At 55.3% G+C, this 17,284-nt stretch overlaps 1 protein-coding gene across 5 annotated transcripts; it reads left to right on the forward strand.

The window, feature by feature from the left end:
* Window positions 1-508: 508 nt before the first annotated feature.
* On the forward strand, window positions 509-11,118 carry FES (FES proto-oncogene, tyrosine kinase). Of its 5 annotated transcripts, none has more exons than XM_049705779.1 (19): window positions 547-615; window positions 1,110-1,331; window positions 1,523-1,696; window positions 3,100-3,196; window positions 3,327-3,510; window positions 5,463-5,600; window positions 5,673-5,792; window positions 5,928-6,050; window positions 6,184-6,370; window positions 6,493-6,576; window positions 7,081-7,290; window positions 7,623-7,745; window positions 8,098-8,151; window positions 8,962-9,080; window positions 9,359-9,453; window positions 9,567-9,690; window positions 9,929-10,086; window positions 10,202-10,324; window positions 10,754-11,118. In XM_049705779.1, the coding sequence occupies exons 2-19, from the start codon at window positions 1,119-1,121 to the stop codon at window positions 10,894-10,896; spliced, it is 2,469 nt and encodes an 822-aa protein (XP_049561736.1). In that variant the 5' UTR covers window positions 547-615; window positions 1,110-1,118; the 3' UTR covers window positions 10,897-11,118. The 5 variants fall into 5 exon arrangements, 4 of the variants coding, with proteins under 4 accessions (XP_049561737.1, XP_049561736.1, XP_012391670.1 ...); XM_012536215.3 differs by having other exon boundaries at window positions 549-726; XR_007475463.1 differs by lacking the exon at window positions 10,754-11,118 and having other exon boundaries at window positions 509-726; window positions 9,567-9,634; window positions 10,202-10,325.
* The last annotated feature ends 6,166 nt before the right edge of the window (window positions 11,119-17,284 follow it).

The raw sequence follows: 17,284 nt of genomic DNA on the forward strand, positions 1-17,284 counted from the left end.
TGGAGGAGCCGTGCCAGTTCCACCAGGATCTGTGCCTGAGGAGCAGGCCTCTCCTCGGGATATTTACTTGGAAATTTTATTCAAATGGAGGCTGGCGCCTGAGCTCTCCTTGGGGAATCCAGTGGGGTGGGGAAGGCCTGGACTAGGCTTCCCCCTTCCTCTTCTGGGGCCGCCCTGGCCTGCTGCTCAGACCGCCCGCCCGCCCCCAGGCTCTGGACCCCCAGACTCCCCGGCCCGACGCGATCCTGCAGCCCGGCCCTGTGCCAGGCGCCCACCGCCGCCCCCTTGGGCCGTTCCCCGTGTTCCCCGGCGCTGTCCGGGCCCTGGGGAGTGCCGGGCGCAGGCTGCTCTCTTCTGGGCCATTCTTTCCCAGCCCCCTCCTCCCTTCCGTTTCCGTGGCCGTGTGGCCGGCTGAGGCAGCGGCCTGCACTGGGCAGGGGGGCGGGCAGGCGTCGGGGGCTCCCGCCCGCCCCTTCCCCTCAGCCGGCCCGCCCCGGGGCCGGGGCCAACTGAAACCGCAGGAGGAGGAAACGCGGAATCAGGAACTGGCCCCGGGTGGTGCGGGCCTGAGTCTGAGTCGGTCCTCGGCGGCCCCAGGATCAGCTGCCCACGCGGGTAACTCCTGCCCCGAGGCCCAGGAGGCAGCGGCGGCGGGCACGGGGAGCGGGGTCAGCAGGCAGTGGGCAGGGGCCCGGCAGGCGATCAGAGAGCGGGACACGGGACCAGGTAGGGCAGGGGCCACGGAAGGGCAGGGTCTGGGGCGGCGGCTGCCTGGGGCGCCGGCAGGGGCAGTCTTGTGCGCACCTTGCCCCTGCAGCGGGTGCTGGGTGGGAAGGGCCCAGGGAGGGAGGCTCCGGGAGGTTTCTGTTCCAGGGCTGGGAAGGAGACCCCTGGCACCAGGCCTCGACCTGGGACACAGGAAGCAATGAGGGCTTTCCCAGGCCAGGCCGTGTTCTGTACCCATGGCTGCATTTCAGCGGGACAGCCCCCCACCTCCTGCCTGTCTGCGGCTCCTCCTGGCCAGGCAGCCCCTAGTTTCCCTGTCCTGCCCGCCCGTCTCCAGCTTCTGCCTTGCCCCCAGTGGTGGCCTCTCCTCTCTTGGTCCCCAGGACCACACTATGGGCTTCTCTTCGGAGCTGTGCAGTCCCCAGGGCCACGGGGCAGTGCAGCAGATGCAGGAGGCCGAGCTTCGGCTGCTGGAGGGCATGAGGAAGTGGATGGCCCAGCGGGTCAAGAGTGACAGAGAATATGCTGGGCTGCTGCACCACATGTCACTGCAGGACAGCGGGGGCCAGAGCCGGGGCATCAGCCCCCAGAGCCCCATCAGTCAGGTGGGATTCTACAGGGCCCTAGGCCTCCTCACCACCCTTCCCGCCCTCGACCAACGAAGTCCTGGGGGTGCCGGGTAGGTCTGCCTGCCCCTTTCTTTCCCGGAGCCCACTGGGGAGGGTTGGTGATTGGGCAGGCCCAGGCGTGGGAGCCACTGTCCCCCACTCCCTGCCTTGCCCGCCCCATGCTGTAGACCTGGGCAGAGATCACCAGCCAGACGGAGGGCCTGAGCCGGTTGCTGAGGCAGCACGCAGAAGATCTGAACTCAGGGCCGCTGAGCAAGCTGAGCCTGTTGATCCGGGAGCGGCAGCAGCTGCGCAAGACTTACAACGAGCAGTGGCAGCAGCTCCAGCAGGAGCTCACCAAGGTAGGTGGGTAGGTGGCACCCGGGCTTCACCTGGTCATTTCTGCCTACATTTTGAGCTGAAAAGGGCTGGTTTTGCAAGGAACCCCTGGACTCACTGAAGAAGTGTAAGTATCTGACCACAGGCCCACCCCCCAGTGCCTGCTCCAGCCCAGCTTCCTCCCCTCCCTCCCCTCCCCACCATAGCTTGGGCCGGGCTGCAGCAGGGCCTCTCCACGCCTTTTCTGTCACCCTACTGTGTACCTGAGCAGAGTGCTGGGAATACAAGGATGAGTGATCCAGCCATTGCTTGGGAGGAGCGCAGGACCTGTGACCCACCTCCTGCACTGCACCAGCTGGCCCTCGGGTCCGAGAGACAGTGAGAGAGGAATGAGGGCTACTCTGCCCGCCCTTGGCCCAGGCTGGCTCCTCCCAGGGACCCAGAGACCCCACAAGGCAGCAGTGTGGCCCCCTGACTCGGAGGTTAAGGACTGGGGCTGTGAAGTGGGTCTGTCTTCATTTGAATCCTGCTCAGCTCCTCTGACTAGAGGCTGTTTGATTGGAGCTATTTACGCAGATGCTTTAGCCTTCTTATTAAATGTGCTGGGCAGCAGCCTGCACCACACCCCTCCCACCAGCGCAAACCCAGCCTTGCTGCAGGCCCACAGCGGCCCCTGGTGGCCAGCCTTCACGCACTCCTCTCTTCTCAGACGATCGATCATATAATTCAGGGGTCAGCCTGCTTTTGCAGGCAGTTTTGCTGGAACACAGACTTGCCCATATGTTTTCATATTATCTGTGGCTACTAAAGAGCTACAGTGGCAGAGCCCAGCAAGTTCAACAGAGACTGCATGGCCTACAAGCCTAGAATGTTTACCACCTGGACCTTAAGAAAAGGGCTGATCTAGTCTGTGCATTTAGCTCTGTTACAGATGGGGAAGCTGAGGTTCTGAGGAGAGGAGTGGAGTTTGCCCTAAGTACCCCAGTGCAGAAGCAGGCAACTGGGATGAGAACTCCGGTCTTGACCACCAGGAACATAATTGTGGGACCCAGTGCAAAATGAAAACGCGGGGCCCCTTGTCAAAAAATTATTAAGAATTTCAAGATGGCATCAACAGAGTGTTAAACCAAGCACACACGCCTGCCGCTGGACCTTAGTTGCCACCAGATACCACTCTAGACCAAGGAAGGACAGTTGTCGCCTGCCCAGTCCGGCTCTCTGCTACCCCCCGGGGGCCTGTCCTTAGCCCGACTCCTCTAACCTTAACCTCAGCAGCAATGGCTAAGTCCCAGAGGTCTCCAGGCCCTTCCTGAAGTATGAACTTGGATGTGCTGCCCGCCTGGACTGCAGAACCTGTCCAGGGCTTCACCTCGGACAGGAATCCTCTGGGGACCTGCTGTCCCACACTGGTCTCTCCTCTCTCCAGACCCACAGCCAGGACATTGAGAAGCTGAAGAGCCAGTACCGAGCCCTGGCACGGGACAGTGCCCAGGCCCGACGCAAGTACCAGGAGGCCAGCAAAGGTCCGGGGCTTCCCTCGCTGCCAGGATGGGAATCCCAAGCCAGCCCAGAACTGTCCACAGGTACCCGGGGAGGGGGTTGCTACCCAGGCCTCTGTGCTGTCACCCACGCCTCTTTCCCCCAACCTGGCAGACAAAGACCGTGACAAAGCCAAGGACAAGTACGTGCGCAGCTTGTGGAAGCTCTTCGCTCACCACAACCGCTATGTGCTGGGCGTGCGGGCCGCACAGCTACACCACCAGCACCACCACCGGCTCATGCTGCCTGGCCTGCTCCAGTCCCTGCAGGACCTGCACCAGGAGATGGCATGCATCTTGTAAGCCCACCCCATCCCCCGACCCCCATCACAGCCCTGAAGCCCAGAGGCAGGGTCCAGAAAACGCAGTCCTGTAAAAGTGACAGGCGTGTAGTCACGTGAGAACACGCCCTGGGCCAGTCAGTTTACATCCAAATTACATTATTCTGGGCCCCTTATTTCAGGGTTTTATTATGTTTATTGAGCACCATTCTAGGCTCTGCTGTGTGATACAGCAGAGAACGTAGACAAAAATATCTGTCCTCTAGGGTCATTCGTTTGTGGAGAAAGAAAAGGAAATCAATAAGTAAAATAGAAAGCATGTTAGAGATGATAGGTGCTATGGAGAAAAATAAAACAAGAAGAGAGGATAGGGAGGCAGGGGGACAGGGAAGGAGGTTACTGTTTTATTTATTTATTTATAAGGAATATGTTCTTTTTTTGCCATATTTATTTATTTATTTGTTTGGTTGTGCCAGGTCTTAGTTGCGGCAGGCGGGTTCCTTAGTTGTGGTAGGCAGGCTCCTTAGTTGCGGCTCACCAGTTCCTTAGTTGTGGCACACAAACTCTTAGTTGCAGCATGCATGCGAGATCTAGTTCCCTGACCAGGGATCGGACCCAAGACCCCTGCATTGGGAGCGCTGAGTCTTAACCACTGTGCCACCAGGGAAGTCCCAGGTTTGCTGTTTTAAATGGAGTGGTCTGGGAAAGCCTCAGAAGTGCAGAAATGAGCCAGGGGGATTTTGAAGAAGAGCCATTCCAGAAAGAGGAATCTCAGGCGCACAGGCTGCAAGGTGGGAGAGCGCCTGAAATCAAGGAATAACAAGGAAGCCAGTGTAGCCTTTGCTGAGTGAGGGAAGGGCAGAGTCAGACACGGGGCTGGAGGAGTCCAGGGATGATAGAGGGTCCCTCAGGCCGTTGTGAGGACTTTGGTTCTGGGTGGACCAGAAGAGCGGCATGATCTGAGCCGTCTGAATGAGGTCAGTTCGACTGCTGTGTTGAGAACAGACTTCAGGGGGCAAGACAGGACCAGAGAGACCAGGCAGGAGGCTACTGCAGTGATCCAGACCACAGACCATACCACTGGACCTGGGCAGTAGCAATGGAGGGGAGAAGTGGTCAGGTCTTGGACGTACTTTGAAGGTGGAGCCGGTGGGAATTCCTCATGGACTGGAAGTGGGGTGTGGATAGAGCAGATAAGGATGACTACAGGGATTTGGCCTGGAGCCCCTGGGTGGTGGAGGCTACATGGAGAATGAGGTGGGAGAAGCAGGTTCAGGAGATAAGAATAGGAGTTCATTTTTCTTTTTAAAAATATTTATTTATTTACTTTTGGCTGTGTTGGGTCTTAAGTTGCGGCACGCGGGATCTTTCGTCGTGGTGTGCAGGCGTCTCTCTAGTTGTAACGTGCGGGCTCCAGAGCGCATGGGCTCCATAGTTGCGGCACATGGGATCTTAGTTCCCCAACCAGGGATCGAACCCGTGTCCCCTGAATTGGAAGGTGGATTCTTAACCACTGCGCCACCAGGGAAGTCCCAGCAGTTCATTTTTCAACTGGTGGAGTTTGGGTGTCTGAGAGATGTCCAACAGGACATTTAGAGTAGGTGGATAGTTACATGAGACTGGAGCCCGGGGAGGTATAAATGCGGGGTCAGCAGCACATCGATGGCTTACGTGTGTATCAGAGCCCTGGAGCCCCAGCTGTGGGGCTATGCCCAGGGCAGGCACATTTGTAGCTCACATGTACCGAGCACTTGCTCAAACCACACACTCTGCACATAGGCCCTCATTGGGGCCTTATTACAAACTCCCGGGAGACACTAAGTAACTTGCCTGTGGTCATTTGACTGGTAAATGATGGGTGGTGGGGATCAACCCCAGGGTGGGTCCAAATCCAGTGCCACGGGCCCCAAGCTTCCTAGCCTTGTCCAGCCTGAGGCCCCCCCCTGACCCGGGGTTCCATCTGGGGGCAGGAAGGAGATCCTGCAGGAATACCTGGAGATTAGCAGCCTGGTGCAGGACGAGGTGGTGGCCATTCACCAGGAGATGGCTGCAGCGGTTGCCCACATCCAGCCCGAGGCCGAGTACCAAGGCTTCCTGCACCAGTATGGGTAAGCCCCTCCTTGCAGCAGCCAGGTGCCAGGGCTGCTGGCCTGTGCACTGATGGGCACTGTCCCCCGCAGGTCCACACCTGACGTCCCACCCTGTGTCACCTTTGATGAGTCGCTGCTTGAGGAGGCTGAACTGCTGGAGCCCGGGGAGCTGCAGCTGAACGAGCTGACTGTGGAAAGCGTGCAGCACACGTGTGTGGTGGCTCGGCTCGGGGTCAGGGGTGGACGCCGTCCACACAGAGCTGTGGCCAGCCCGCAGGCTTGCTTGGCCCCGCAGGGATGCATCTGAGGGGATTGGCTCTAACACTGCCCTTCCTCTGGGCACAGGCTGACCTCAGTGACAGAAGAACTGGCCGTGGCCACTGAGACAGTGCTCAGCCGGCAGGAGGTGGTCACTCAGCTGCAGCACGAGCTCTGGACTGAGGAGCAGACCACCCACCCCCGGGAGCGGTGAGTGGGGCCCGCCTACAGCAGCCTCCTGGCCCTCCCTTTCCTCCGTCCTGCCTGCCTGACGCACTGCTGGCCGCCAGCTGCAGGCTGAGCCCCTCTCTCCCCCCACCCAACCACCCGCCCCTGCCCTCAGGGTGCAGCTGCTGGGCAAGAAGCAGGTGCTGCAGGAGGCACTGCAGGGGCTGCAGGTAGCGCTGTGCAGCCAGGCCAAGCTGCAGGCCCAGCAGGAGCTGCTGCAGGCCAAGCTGGAGCAGCTGGGCCCCGGTGAGCCCCTGCCCGTGCTGCTGCTGCAGGACGACCGCCACTCCACCTCGTCCTCGGTGAGCCGCCCTCCCGCAGCCTGCACCGCCAGCCCTGCCCGCCCACCGGGGGCCGCGCTCCTCATTTTCACCCTCCCCCTCCCCAAGCCTGGCCACCCGCTGACGTCTGTCCCTGGCCTCAGGAGCAGGAGCGAGAAGGGGGAAGGACACCCACCCTGGAGATCCTTAAGAGCCACATCTCAGGAATCTTCCGCCCCAAGTTCTCGGTGAGTGGAGCCCAGCCCGGACCCGCACCTCTGCCCTTCTCTGAGGGGTGGGCCAGGCCAGCGGTCTCAGGGACGTCCCCCTAAGCCCCTCCTACCACGGTGCTTTGGGTTTAGTCTCAGCGTTGCCCTAGAGGAGGCTCTTCCCAGGCCACTTTTACTGGGGAGCCCATCTCTTCCCTGGGATTCCGTGCCACCCCCGTACCCTCTTCCTCTCCACCACCCACGTGTGTGGAAGGGAGCTGCAGCCTCGTCACCCCACGGCTCTCTGCTCCAGGAGTGGTTGGGGGCTGTGGCCTGGAGGAAAAGGCAAAAGCTTTGTTTGGGATCACCCAGCCTGGGTGAGTTTATTGCTGGCTCCAAGGGTTGCAGATGGCACTCGTGGGCTTTGTGAGGACAAGGAGTGTATGAGAGAGAGCCGGACACCCCCCAACTGGCCGGCCTAGTGACCTCCGCTGACGGGCTGGCTGAGTGACCCCTCCTTGCTCCTCCCCTGTCCCTGTCTAGCTCCCCCCACCGCTGCAGCTCGTTCCAGAGGTGCAGAAGCCCCTGCATGAGCAGCTGTGGTACCATGGAGCCATCCCGCGGGCAGAGGTGGCTGAGCTGCTGACACATTCTGGGGACTTCGTGGTCCGGGAGAGCCAGGGCAAGCAGGAGTACGTGCTGTCTGTGCTGTGGGACGGCCAGCCTCGACACTTCATCATCCAGTGTGCTGATGTGAGTGGGGCCTGAACCCCAGCCTTTCCCTTCCCTTCCCCTCCCTCCCCTCCTTTCCGCTTCACCAGGGAGCGTAGAAAGGAGCTGCTATGTCTTAGATGGCTCCCTGGCAGAGCTGAAAGGGGCCCCAGAGACCACCCAGTCCCTGCAACCAAACAGAGGTGTGCGTCGTCCCATAGGACGGGGGAGCAGACTTGTCGTGCAGCATCAGGTCTCTGCCTCTCATCCCAGGCAGGCCCTTTCTCCCTGCCGTTCTTTCTTCCTCTCCTCTCCCAGGGCTCAGGCCCCCTCAGCAATGGAGGCTGTTGACCCCAGTTCCCCCTACCCTGCAGAACCTCTACCGACTGGAAGGAGATGGCTTTCCCAGCATCCCCTTGCTCGTAGACCACCTGTTGCGCTCCCAGCAGCCCCTCACCAAGAAGAGCGGTATCATCCTGAACAGGGCTGTGCCCAAGGTGAGTCTGTGGCAGGATTGGGGCCCACACAGAATCAGAGCAGGAAGGGCTTTCTGGGTCCTATATACTCCCCAGGGGGCCGGCCTCCCTCTAGGTTTGGAATGTCAAGGTCAATCCCATTCCCTGGGCCACACACCCCTGGCTGGTGCTCACCCATTTAGTGCCCCTGCCTGGTCCCTGAGTCATCTAAGTGTGGTCTTCTGTCCAACCCCCATTTTGCAGACCAACAAACCAAGGTGCCAAGAAATGAAAGACACAGCGTTGGGAGGGGGTATTCAGTCCTTGATAGCGCTCAGCACTCCCTCCCTTCACTGACTTCTGACCCCCCACCCCCCACTCCTCCCTTCCCCAGGACAAGTGGGCACTAAGCCACGAGGACCTGGTGTTGGGTGAGCAGATTGGGCGGGTGAGTTGAGTGTGCTCTGCCAGGCTCCTGGCCGCCTGCTTTCCCCCTCCCCCAGTGTCACTTCCTTCCATCCCAAAGGCCGAGTCACACCAGGGCCCCACCCGCAGAGGGCTCTCAGCCTCCCCGCCTCAGTCTGAGTTCCAACTTGGACCCCTGACTCCCTGCCCAGCCACCGCCGTACGCTGTCCTGCAGGAAACCGAGGGGAAAAGCACCTGCCCTGGAAGCTCCCCAGAGATGGCTCTGCCACCAGCACCCACCCCATGCCACTCACACGCACACACTTCCCGCCCCACCCTTGCCTCCTCAGGGAAGAGAGACACGCTCTGTTCACATGAGCTATAAGATACCTGCTTAGGGGGCTTCCCTGTGGTTCCGGTGGTTAAGACTGCGCTTCCAATGCGACGGTGAGGTGGGGCGCAGGTTCGATCCCTGGTCAGGGAACTAGGATCCCACATGCTGCGTGGTGTGGCCTAAAAATAAAAATTTTAAAAAAAGAAAGAAAGAAAAATAAAATAAAATACCTACTCAGGAAAGAAGTCACTTTCCTAAAAACCATAATGCTTTACCAACCCAAGCAAAAGTGATTGTTGGACTTCCGTGTCACTTCTCAGTGAACATGGTAAGTCAGAGGTGACTCTCCCTGCCTGTCCCATGTGTACGCTTCATCCCCCGACCAGAGAGCCGGGATGAGCAGGTCTGAGCACGGGGGCACTGAGGCAAGGGCCGGTGGGGACAAGGTGGGCTGTGCCCCGAGTGCAGGAGAGGACCACGGTCCAGGGAAGACAGATAGGAGCTCCAGACCGTTTCAGGGGAACTTTGGCGAAGTATTCAGCGGACGCCTGAGAGCAGACAACACCCTGGTGGCCGTGAAATCTTGCCGCGAGACGCTCCCACCCGACCTCAAGGCCAAGTTTCTGCAGGAAGCGAGGTGGGTGATGAAATACCCACCCCCGGAGGTTCCACATAGGAAGGGCTCCTCTGCACACGGCAGGGTACTTGACTTCGTTTCATCCTCACAGCCCTGCCCCCCCGTAGTGTGGAGGGTTCGAGGCTCTGGGACCCACCCAAAGTCACACTTCCAGGTCTGCTGCCCTGCTCTCACCCTGCCTCAGGCTCCCTGGGCTCCCGGGGCCAACGAGGTGAATGTGTAAGGCCCCCCACCCGGTGGAGGTGGGAGCCTGAGCAGCCCTGCACCCCCGCCCCCAGGATTCTGAAGCAGTACAGCCACCCCAACATCGTGCGTCTCATCGGCGTCTGCACCCAGAAGCAGCCCATCTACATCGTCATGGAGCTTGTGCAGGGTGAGCAGAGCGAGCTGACCTTCAGGGCTGGGGTGTGCCGCTGGGCTAGGTCTCCCCGCCGCCTCCGACCCCCAGAAGGCTCATCGAGCTCTGTCCCCACCGCCCACTCCCAGGGGGCGACTTCCTGACCTTCCTCCGGACAGAGGGAGCCCGCCTGAGGGTGAAGACTCTGCTGCAGATGGTAGGGGACGCGGCTGCGGGCATGGAGTATCTGGAGAGCAAGTGCTGCATCCACCGGTGAGGGGGTGGGCGCGGCAGGCAGTCCCGGCACCCGCCCCCGCACCAGATGCAGGCGCTGCTGCCCCTCACCAGCAGGCACCAGCTCCAGGGGTGGAGTCTGCCTCTCTGACAGACCAGGCATCCCAGGAGCAGGGACGGCTTTGGCTCGTGGCTGTGTCTAGGGAGCCCGGGCCGGGCAGGTGGCAGGTGCTGCGTGGATATTGGCTAAATGAGCCCCTGTCCTGCTTTCGCCCAGGGACCTGGCCGCTCGGAACTGCCTAGTGACAGAGAAGAATGTCCTGAAGATCAGTGACTTTGGGATGTCCCGGGAGGAAGCCGACGGGATCTACGCAGCCTCGGGGGGTCTCAGACAAGTTCCCGTGAAGTGGACCGCACCGGAGGCCCTGAACTACGGTACCTGGGCCTGATCCGCTCTGGCTGCAGGGCCCGAGGCTGGGCATGGGTCCCACCACCTGCCCTTCTCTGGCCAATGGGTGTGGCCCACTCACGCCGCCTCACCTCCTCGTAGGCCGCTACTCCTCTGAGAGCGACGTGTGGAGCTTTGGCATCTTGCTCTGGGAGACTTTCAGCCTGGGGGCCTCCCCCTACCCCAACCTCAGCAATCAGCAGACTCGGGAGTTTGTGGAAAAGGGTAAGGGAACCCTGCGGCGTGACAGTGGCCTCAGAGCCAAGCCCTCTTCCCAGCGCTCCAGCTGGACTCCTTCAGGCCTCCTAACGCCCTGTCCTTCCCACTGAGGCAGAGTAAGAATAATCCTAGAGCTACCATCCAGTGAAACCCTGTTGTGTGCCAGGCCATCCGTTTATTTCATTTACTCTTCATAACATGTGAGGTCGGGATTAATAGGTCCCTTTTACAGAAGGAAACACTGAGGTTTGCAGGGATCACACAACTAGCCCATGGTGGCTTGAGATTAGAATCTCTGTGTTTTTGGTGAAGAGAAGGGGCTCCTTAAGAACAGTGTACCTTAAGCAGCTCCCATTGCTCATGGCATGTCCCAGGGGCTGCTAGGCCCCCTCAGACCCCCTCCTCATGCCTGGTGTGCTATGCCTGTCCTCACAGGGGGCCGCCTGCCTTGCCCCGAACTGTGCCCCGATGCTGTGTTCAGACTCATGGAGCAGTGCTGGGCCTCCGAGCCCGGGCAGCGACCCAGCTTCAGCACCATCTACCAGGAGCTGCAGAGCATCCGAAAGCGGCATCGGTGAGACTGGGGCCCCACTTCTCAAGCCAGTGGCCTCTGTAGGCAAGATTATACCTCCTCACCAGCTCCAGGTCACGCCGCTGGACAGCTCTTCATCATCCTGGACTCCAGCCAACGGTATCTATGCTGCCGGCAGGGATGCAGCTCCGTGTCTGCTGTGCATCCCTGTTCCTGCCAGGGATTCCTCTTCCAGGCAGAACTAATAAAAACCATTTGTGCCCATCAAGTGCTCTTGGCATGCGCGCTCCTCTGGAGGGCAGGTCTTAGAAGGAATAGAGGCCCTGTACCGTGGCCGTGGGGAAGGAGGAGGACGGACAGTGTTCACAGGGCAGAACTGACATGGTTTGGTAGCTGTTGGGTGTGCGACTTGGGGAAGAGGAAGAGAGATCAGGATGATATACAGGCTTCTTGACCAGATGGTGGTGTTATTTCTGAATTAGGATCCCAGGCAGAGGAGCAGAGAGCTGCAGGAAGTATGGTGAGTTTAGAGATGTTGCGTTTCAGGGGCCTGTGGGGATGTAAGTGTGACATATAAGTCTGGAGGCTCAGATGGAAGTAAAGGCTGGCAACTGAGGTTTGAAAGTCATTAGCTTATAAATGTCAGAGACACTGTGTCTGTGTACCACAGTCACATGAGAAACAGGAAGAGGAGAGTGTCAGGGGAAGTTAGAGTTCCACTCCAAGGGGACTGGAGTAGCTGAAGAGAAAGAAAACTATTCCCATCTCTCAAGACAAGTTTACTGAGCAATGGGTAGCAGAGCTGGGAGCCCTTACCTCCTCCCTTAAACTCCCCTGAAACCTACAAAGTTATCTGAAACTTTTCTAGCAGCAACGGTGAAGGTCAAGAAGACAACGAGGGAATTCCCTGGTGGTCCAGTGGTTAAGACTCCGCGCTTCCACTGCAGGGAGTGTGGGTTCGATCCCTGGTCAGGGAGCTAAGGTCCTGTATGCCTCATGGTGCAGCCAAAAAAAAACGAAGAAGACAAAGAAGTATGAATAGACTGCGAAACAGAAACCTGGAAAGATTTATAGCAACGAAGAGCAAAGCAGTAAGAACTTGGAGATAAAATGGCCATGAAGTAGTTGATATCTATTTTCAAAGAGATAAAAGACAATACTTGTTTCAATAAGAGGAAATCAAGTTAGAGTGTGACTAAGTAAAAATACTAACAATTCAAATTGTGTCTCCATTAGAAGTGGTAAAAAGCGGAACTGAAGAACTTCTGCTTCTGGGTAGGATATGGTCCCTGCAAGTCCCCACGCCCATTGCAACAACTAGGAGGAAACATAAGATGTAAATAGTAATTTTTAAAGACAATGGCGAGAGGTGTTAAGAAAGAAAGACCACATGACTTAAAATTTCAAGGAGGAGAAAACTCCTTCAAGTTGAACTGATGGGCAATTGTTTTCTTCCCTGAGACATTTGCTGAGATGGGACATCTCTGATGATCAGAATTGTCCCAAACAGGAAGACTCTACTGGGGAAAAAAGAAATGGAGTTTCTGGTGCTTACAGGGACAGTGCTATGGATTGGTACATGGAGGAACCCAAAATGCAACGCCAGTTTTCCCCCATGGAACATTTGCTGAGTTCTGGAGCAGTATGGGCAACTAGGAAGGGGCTGGGCTGGAAAGGCAGGTGTTTAGAGGGAGGGGGCCTGAAACAAACAATTGGTCTCCCCCTTAAGATATTGGCCAGACTTTGTTTCTTTCTTTTTTGAAAAATATTTATTTATTTGTTTATTTTGGCTGCATTGGGTCTTAGTCGCAGCACGCGGGCTCTTCATCGTGGAGTGCAGGCTTCTTTCTAGTTGTGGCACGTAGGTCCTAGAGCGTTCAGGCTTGAACGCTGCCCCACGGCATGTGGGATCTTAGTTCCCCCACCAGGGATCGAACCCGCGTCCCCTGCATTGGAAGGCAGATTCTTAACCACTGGACCACCAGGGAAGTCCTCATTGGCCAGATTTTGAACCTGTGTGGGTTGGGAGGCTAAAGAGCTAACCTCAAAATCTCTTTAAAGCAGCACTTGAAGGGCTGGAAGAGACAGAGACTGGCCAGGCTTTCCTAAATCTCAGAGGACGGGGCGATCCACGGGAGGACAGAGTTTTATCAGAACTATAACTCTGCCCCAACTCAGCTCAATGCTTGATTACATCAAGGTAACTGGCTCCTCTGGGAACCCTCAGGGAGAAGTTGGGGAAGAGAATAACATCATATTTTACCTTTCTTTTATACCCAATATGCAACATACACTCAAATATTATAAAACATGCAAAAAGGGAGAAAAATGGGGCCAATACACAAGAGAAAAAATAAACTGTAGAAGCAGACCCACAAATGGTAACTATGCTTGGGACTTCCCTGGTGGTCCAGTGGGTAAGACTCCACGCTCCCAATGCAGGGGGTCTGGGTTCAACCCTAGTTAGGGAACTAGATCCCACAAGCATGCCGCAACTAAAAGTTCGCATGCTGCAACTAAGAAGTCCACATGCTGCAACTAAAGATCGCACATGCTGCAACTAAGACCCGGCACAGCCAAAATAAGTAAAATAAATAAATAAATAAATACTTTAAAATAATAACTAAAATTAAATTAAAATAACTATGCTTAATATGTTAAATGGAGAAAAAGGTGGACAAAATAGGTGCAAATATAGAGAATTTCAACAGGGTTGGAATCTATTTTAAAAGAATCAAAGGAGCAGGTAGAACTGAAAAATGCCATCTCTGAAATTACAAACTCTAAAGGTTCATGGAGCTAAAGGATAAAGTCACAATCATAGAGACTAAACGCACAGTCTCAGGATTAGTTTCCTAACCAGAAGACAGAACTAGTGAACTTGAAGATAGATTGAGTCTAAACTAAAATAGAGAGAGAGAAAAAAAGAAATGGAAAGAACAGAGCCTAAGAAACATGTGTGACTCCAAAATATGAGTCATTGAAGTTCCAGGAGGAAAAAGGGATGTTTGGACCAGAATAAACTGGAGATGTCCCAAATGCCTATATAGGAATAAGAAAGAACAAGCCATAAGTACATGTACCAACCCTGATGAATCTCAAAGACAGGTTGACAAAGAAACGCTATGTGAAAGAGTGCATACGTATGATTCCATTTCATGAAGTTCAAGAACAGGAAAAACTAAGCTATAGAAAAAATGAAAATAGTGGTTATGTCTGAGGGGTTCCAACAGGAAGCAGTATGAGCATGTAGGGGAACAGCTCCGCTGTGGCGTCCTTACAACCTTGCATGTCTCTACATTGGCCACGTAGGCAAGGCTTGAGTAGTGTGACTTGAGTCTTGACAGAATACACCACTATTATTCCTGGAGTAAAGGGACATAGCAGCTTAGAGAGGAGACTCCCTATATTATGGGAGACCATTTTTCATCCATCTTCCTAGTTTCAGTTGAGTGCAGGGCTTTCCATCGGGCCCCCTCCTGTCGTAGAGTAAGGCCAGGTGCCATACAACTGCTTGGCCGTAGTTTAGAGTTGGCTCCTTAGCCACAGGGTGACCTACCGCCATGCCTCCTGTCACCTGTCCCTCCAGTTCAGTGTCATCCTGCGGCACTAGGGAGGGATGTGAGAAGCTGACAATATGCTGGTCTTGCTTTTGCTGTCAGTGTGAGTAATGAGCTGTCTGAATCCTTGCGACTTGTTTCCTTACCAGCTGAGTCTGTGGAAGTGTTACAGGCCCACTCAGTGGCTGCAGTAGTAGATGCTTGTGGCCCTGTTAGCCACCATGCTGCACTTAGGGACTGCTTGACCACTTGACCGCTTTGGCACGTAATGTGGGGCTGATAAGGTCACAACCCTTTTTTTGGAGAAGAGACAGGGATCTCAATGTGGGCTGTCAAGTCAAGTATGGGCTAGAACTCTGGTGGACTTAGTGTCCACTAAGTGTCCACTTACTGCTGAGTTGTTCGGTGACATCAGAGACAAGTGGTCTATGACGATTGTTCCTGGTCCCCAATGAGCTCCATTGGTGTTTAGCGTTGGAAATCAAAGAGGGTCTTACAGAGTTAAAGAAAGCATATGCTGGTTATTGCTCACCCTCCTACTGTGACTACAGATAGAACACTATCTGGTGAGTAAAGGCAGTCTGCCACTCAGAAATGGGCTGAGATCCACTCTTACAATGAGTAAGGAAGGAGGGAAATTAGAGACAGACTTGGGCAAAAGTCCAATGAAACCATAGAAGCATGGCTTATCCAACTAGCAAAGGCAAGTGCTATGCAAATTCTGATGTAAAATGACAAGGAGTGGAAGTCATTTGGGTGTTAACAACTGACCCCATGCTCCAAGCCACTTTGGCCACAACCCTTCTGGTCAGTGAAGTGGATACGGAGGAGGAAAATATACAGACAAATCAGGGCTTGTTGCAGTGGGTCTTTACAGCTATAATGAAACCATGACCTGTCCAAGATAAATTCCCGTCCTCTGATAAGCACCCTTGGACAATAATGGGAGAGTCTATCACTTCCTTTTAGTCCCCTGTGACCTCAGTCTGGATTCATATGGAGATCATGCATGCCCAGATGATGAAACAGTCACCCAAAGTCAGACTGAACATTTGCTCGACACCAGCAGCCTATGGCTGAAACCAAATCTTCTCTTGCTCTTCGGGGATGTCTCTGGGAAACTCTTCAGCTACTGCGCAATCATTTCCCCAGAATGGAAACCTTGGCAAAGGTCAAGGTAATGCACTACAGGCCAAGGTAGGGGAAGAAACCAGCCATAAGGCCGTGTGGGCTTGGCTACTATGCCAGGGATCCCGAAAGAGGAAAGTGATAGTCTTTCCATGAAGAAAAATTGTCTCTTGTTATTGGGCTCTGGGAAGGCCATGGGGCTTAAGAGATTTGGGCTTTAACTGGGTTATTTTTGGCATTTCCTGGGGGCCAAAAAGAGGAGCACCAAGAGAGCCCCAAACTCCTGTAGAAGCATGGGGTTTGTTCTGTTTACTCTTTGACCCAACACTTTCAGCGCTACCCCTGAACCCCTTCAGAGACAAACAGGACAAACTAGGTTAGAGGCCAAGGTCCCTCCATCCCCAGGGGAGACCAGAGACCCTATGCAGTGTGCTGGGAACTAACAGCAACCATGGTTGCCAAACCTCAGCCCTCCTGAACATGGTGGCACAGGCCACTGGGATGCTGGGATGTGCCCAGAGGCATGGCTGAAAACTCACTCTTACTAGATTTGGAAATAGCTCTCAAATTGGACAACAGACTGAGGTAGTTTGGGGGTGGGACCTTTTAATTTTTTTTTTTTTTTTTTTTTTGGCCACACCGTGTGGCATGCGGGATCTTAGTTCCCCGACCAGGGATTGAACCCACGCCTCATGCAGTGGATGTGCAGAGTCCTAACCACTGGACTGCCAGGGAAGTCCCCAGGTGAGACTTTTTAAGCTAATACACACCCAAGTGGTTGTAAATAACATTGTTGAATGTATTGTGGGAATAGATGTTTGAAGTATGTTTAAGCCTTCTTTTGTTTGTAAGGGATGTTCCCAATGGAGAAGTGTCATGATTAGGATGGTGGTAATTAGGACAGGGACAACTGGTCACCTCTCCTGACCTAGCCAAGTGGTTACCAAGAAGCAGAGGGCTATGGATAGGGAAGTGGGGGGGGGTGCCACAGTCTTGATCAAGGAACTAGTGGATTTAGGGGTGCTTAAGGAAATGAGATCTTTTTTTTTTAATAAAGGAGATGTAATATTTAAATTAATTAATTTATTTATTTTTGGCTGCCTTGGGTCTTTGTTGCTGCACGTGGGCTTTCTCTAGCTGCGGCGAGCAGGGCTATTCTTCGTTCTGGTGCACAGGCTTCTCATTGCGGTGGCTTCTCTTGTTGCAGAGCACGGGCTCTAGGCACGCGGGCTTCAGTAGTTGTGGCACTCGGGCTCAGTAGTTGTGACTCGCGGGCTCTAGAGCACAGGCTCAGTAGTTGTGGCGCACGGGCTTAGTTGCTTCGTAGCATGTGGGATCCTCCCGAAGCAGGGCTCAAACCCGTGTTTCCTGCATTGGCAGGTGGATTCTTATCCACTGCGCCACCAGGGAAGCCCCGCAAGGCCACTTCTCTCATCCGTCTTCCTAGTTTCAGTTAAGTGTAGTCCTTTCCACCTTGCCCCACCCTCCTCCCCCCACTTAGAGTGTAGCTGCAGGTCATAAAATTGTCTGACTGCAGTTGAGTTGGCTTCTCAGCCACAGACAGACCTATCATCGTGCTGCCTGTCATCTGGTCCCTCTGGTTCAGTGCTGTCCTGTGATGAGGGAAATCCGACACCATGCTGGTCTTGCATTTGCTGTCTGTGTGAGTAATAGCCGTCTGGATCCACTGGGGCTTGTCATCCTCTTACTGGCTGGGTCTCATGGAAATGTGGTAGGCACACCTGG

This window comes from Orcinus orca, chromosome 2 (assembly GCF_937001465.1).
Source record: "Orcinus orca chromosome 2, mOrcOrc1.1, whole genome shotgun sequence".
Taxonomy (NCBI): Eukaryota; Metazoa; Chordata; class Mammalia; order Artiodactyla; family Delphinidae; genus Orcinus; species Orcinus orca.

Coding starts and splice junctions, on each gene's coding strand:
- FES (XM_049705779.1), top strand. CDS start 1,119: ATGGGCTTCTCTTCGGAGCTGTGCAGTCCCCAGGGCCACGGGGCAGTG. Junction 5,793..5,927: donor GTGGAAAGCGTGCAGCACAC/GTGTGTGGTGGC, acceptor CTCTGGGCACAG/GCTGACCTCAGTGACAGAAG. Junction 6,577..7,080: donor TCTTCCGCCCCAAGTTCTCG/GTGAGTGGAGCC, acceptor GTCCCTGTCTAG/CTCCCCCCACCGCTGCAGCT.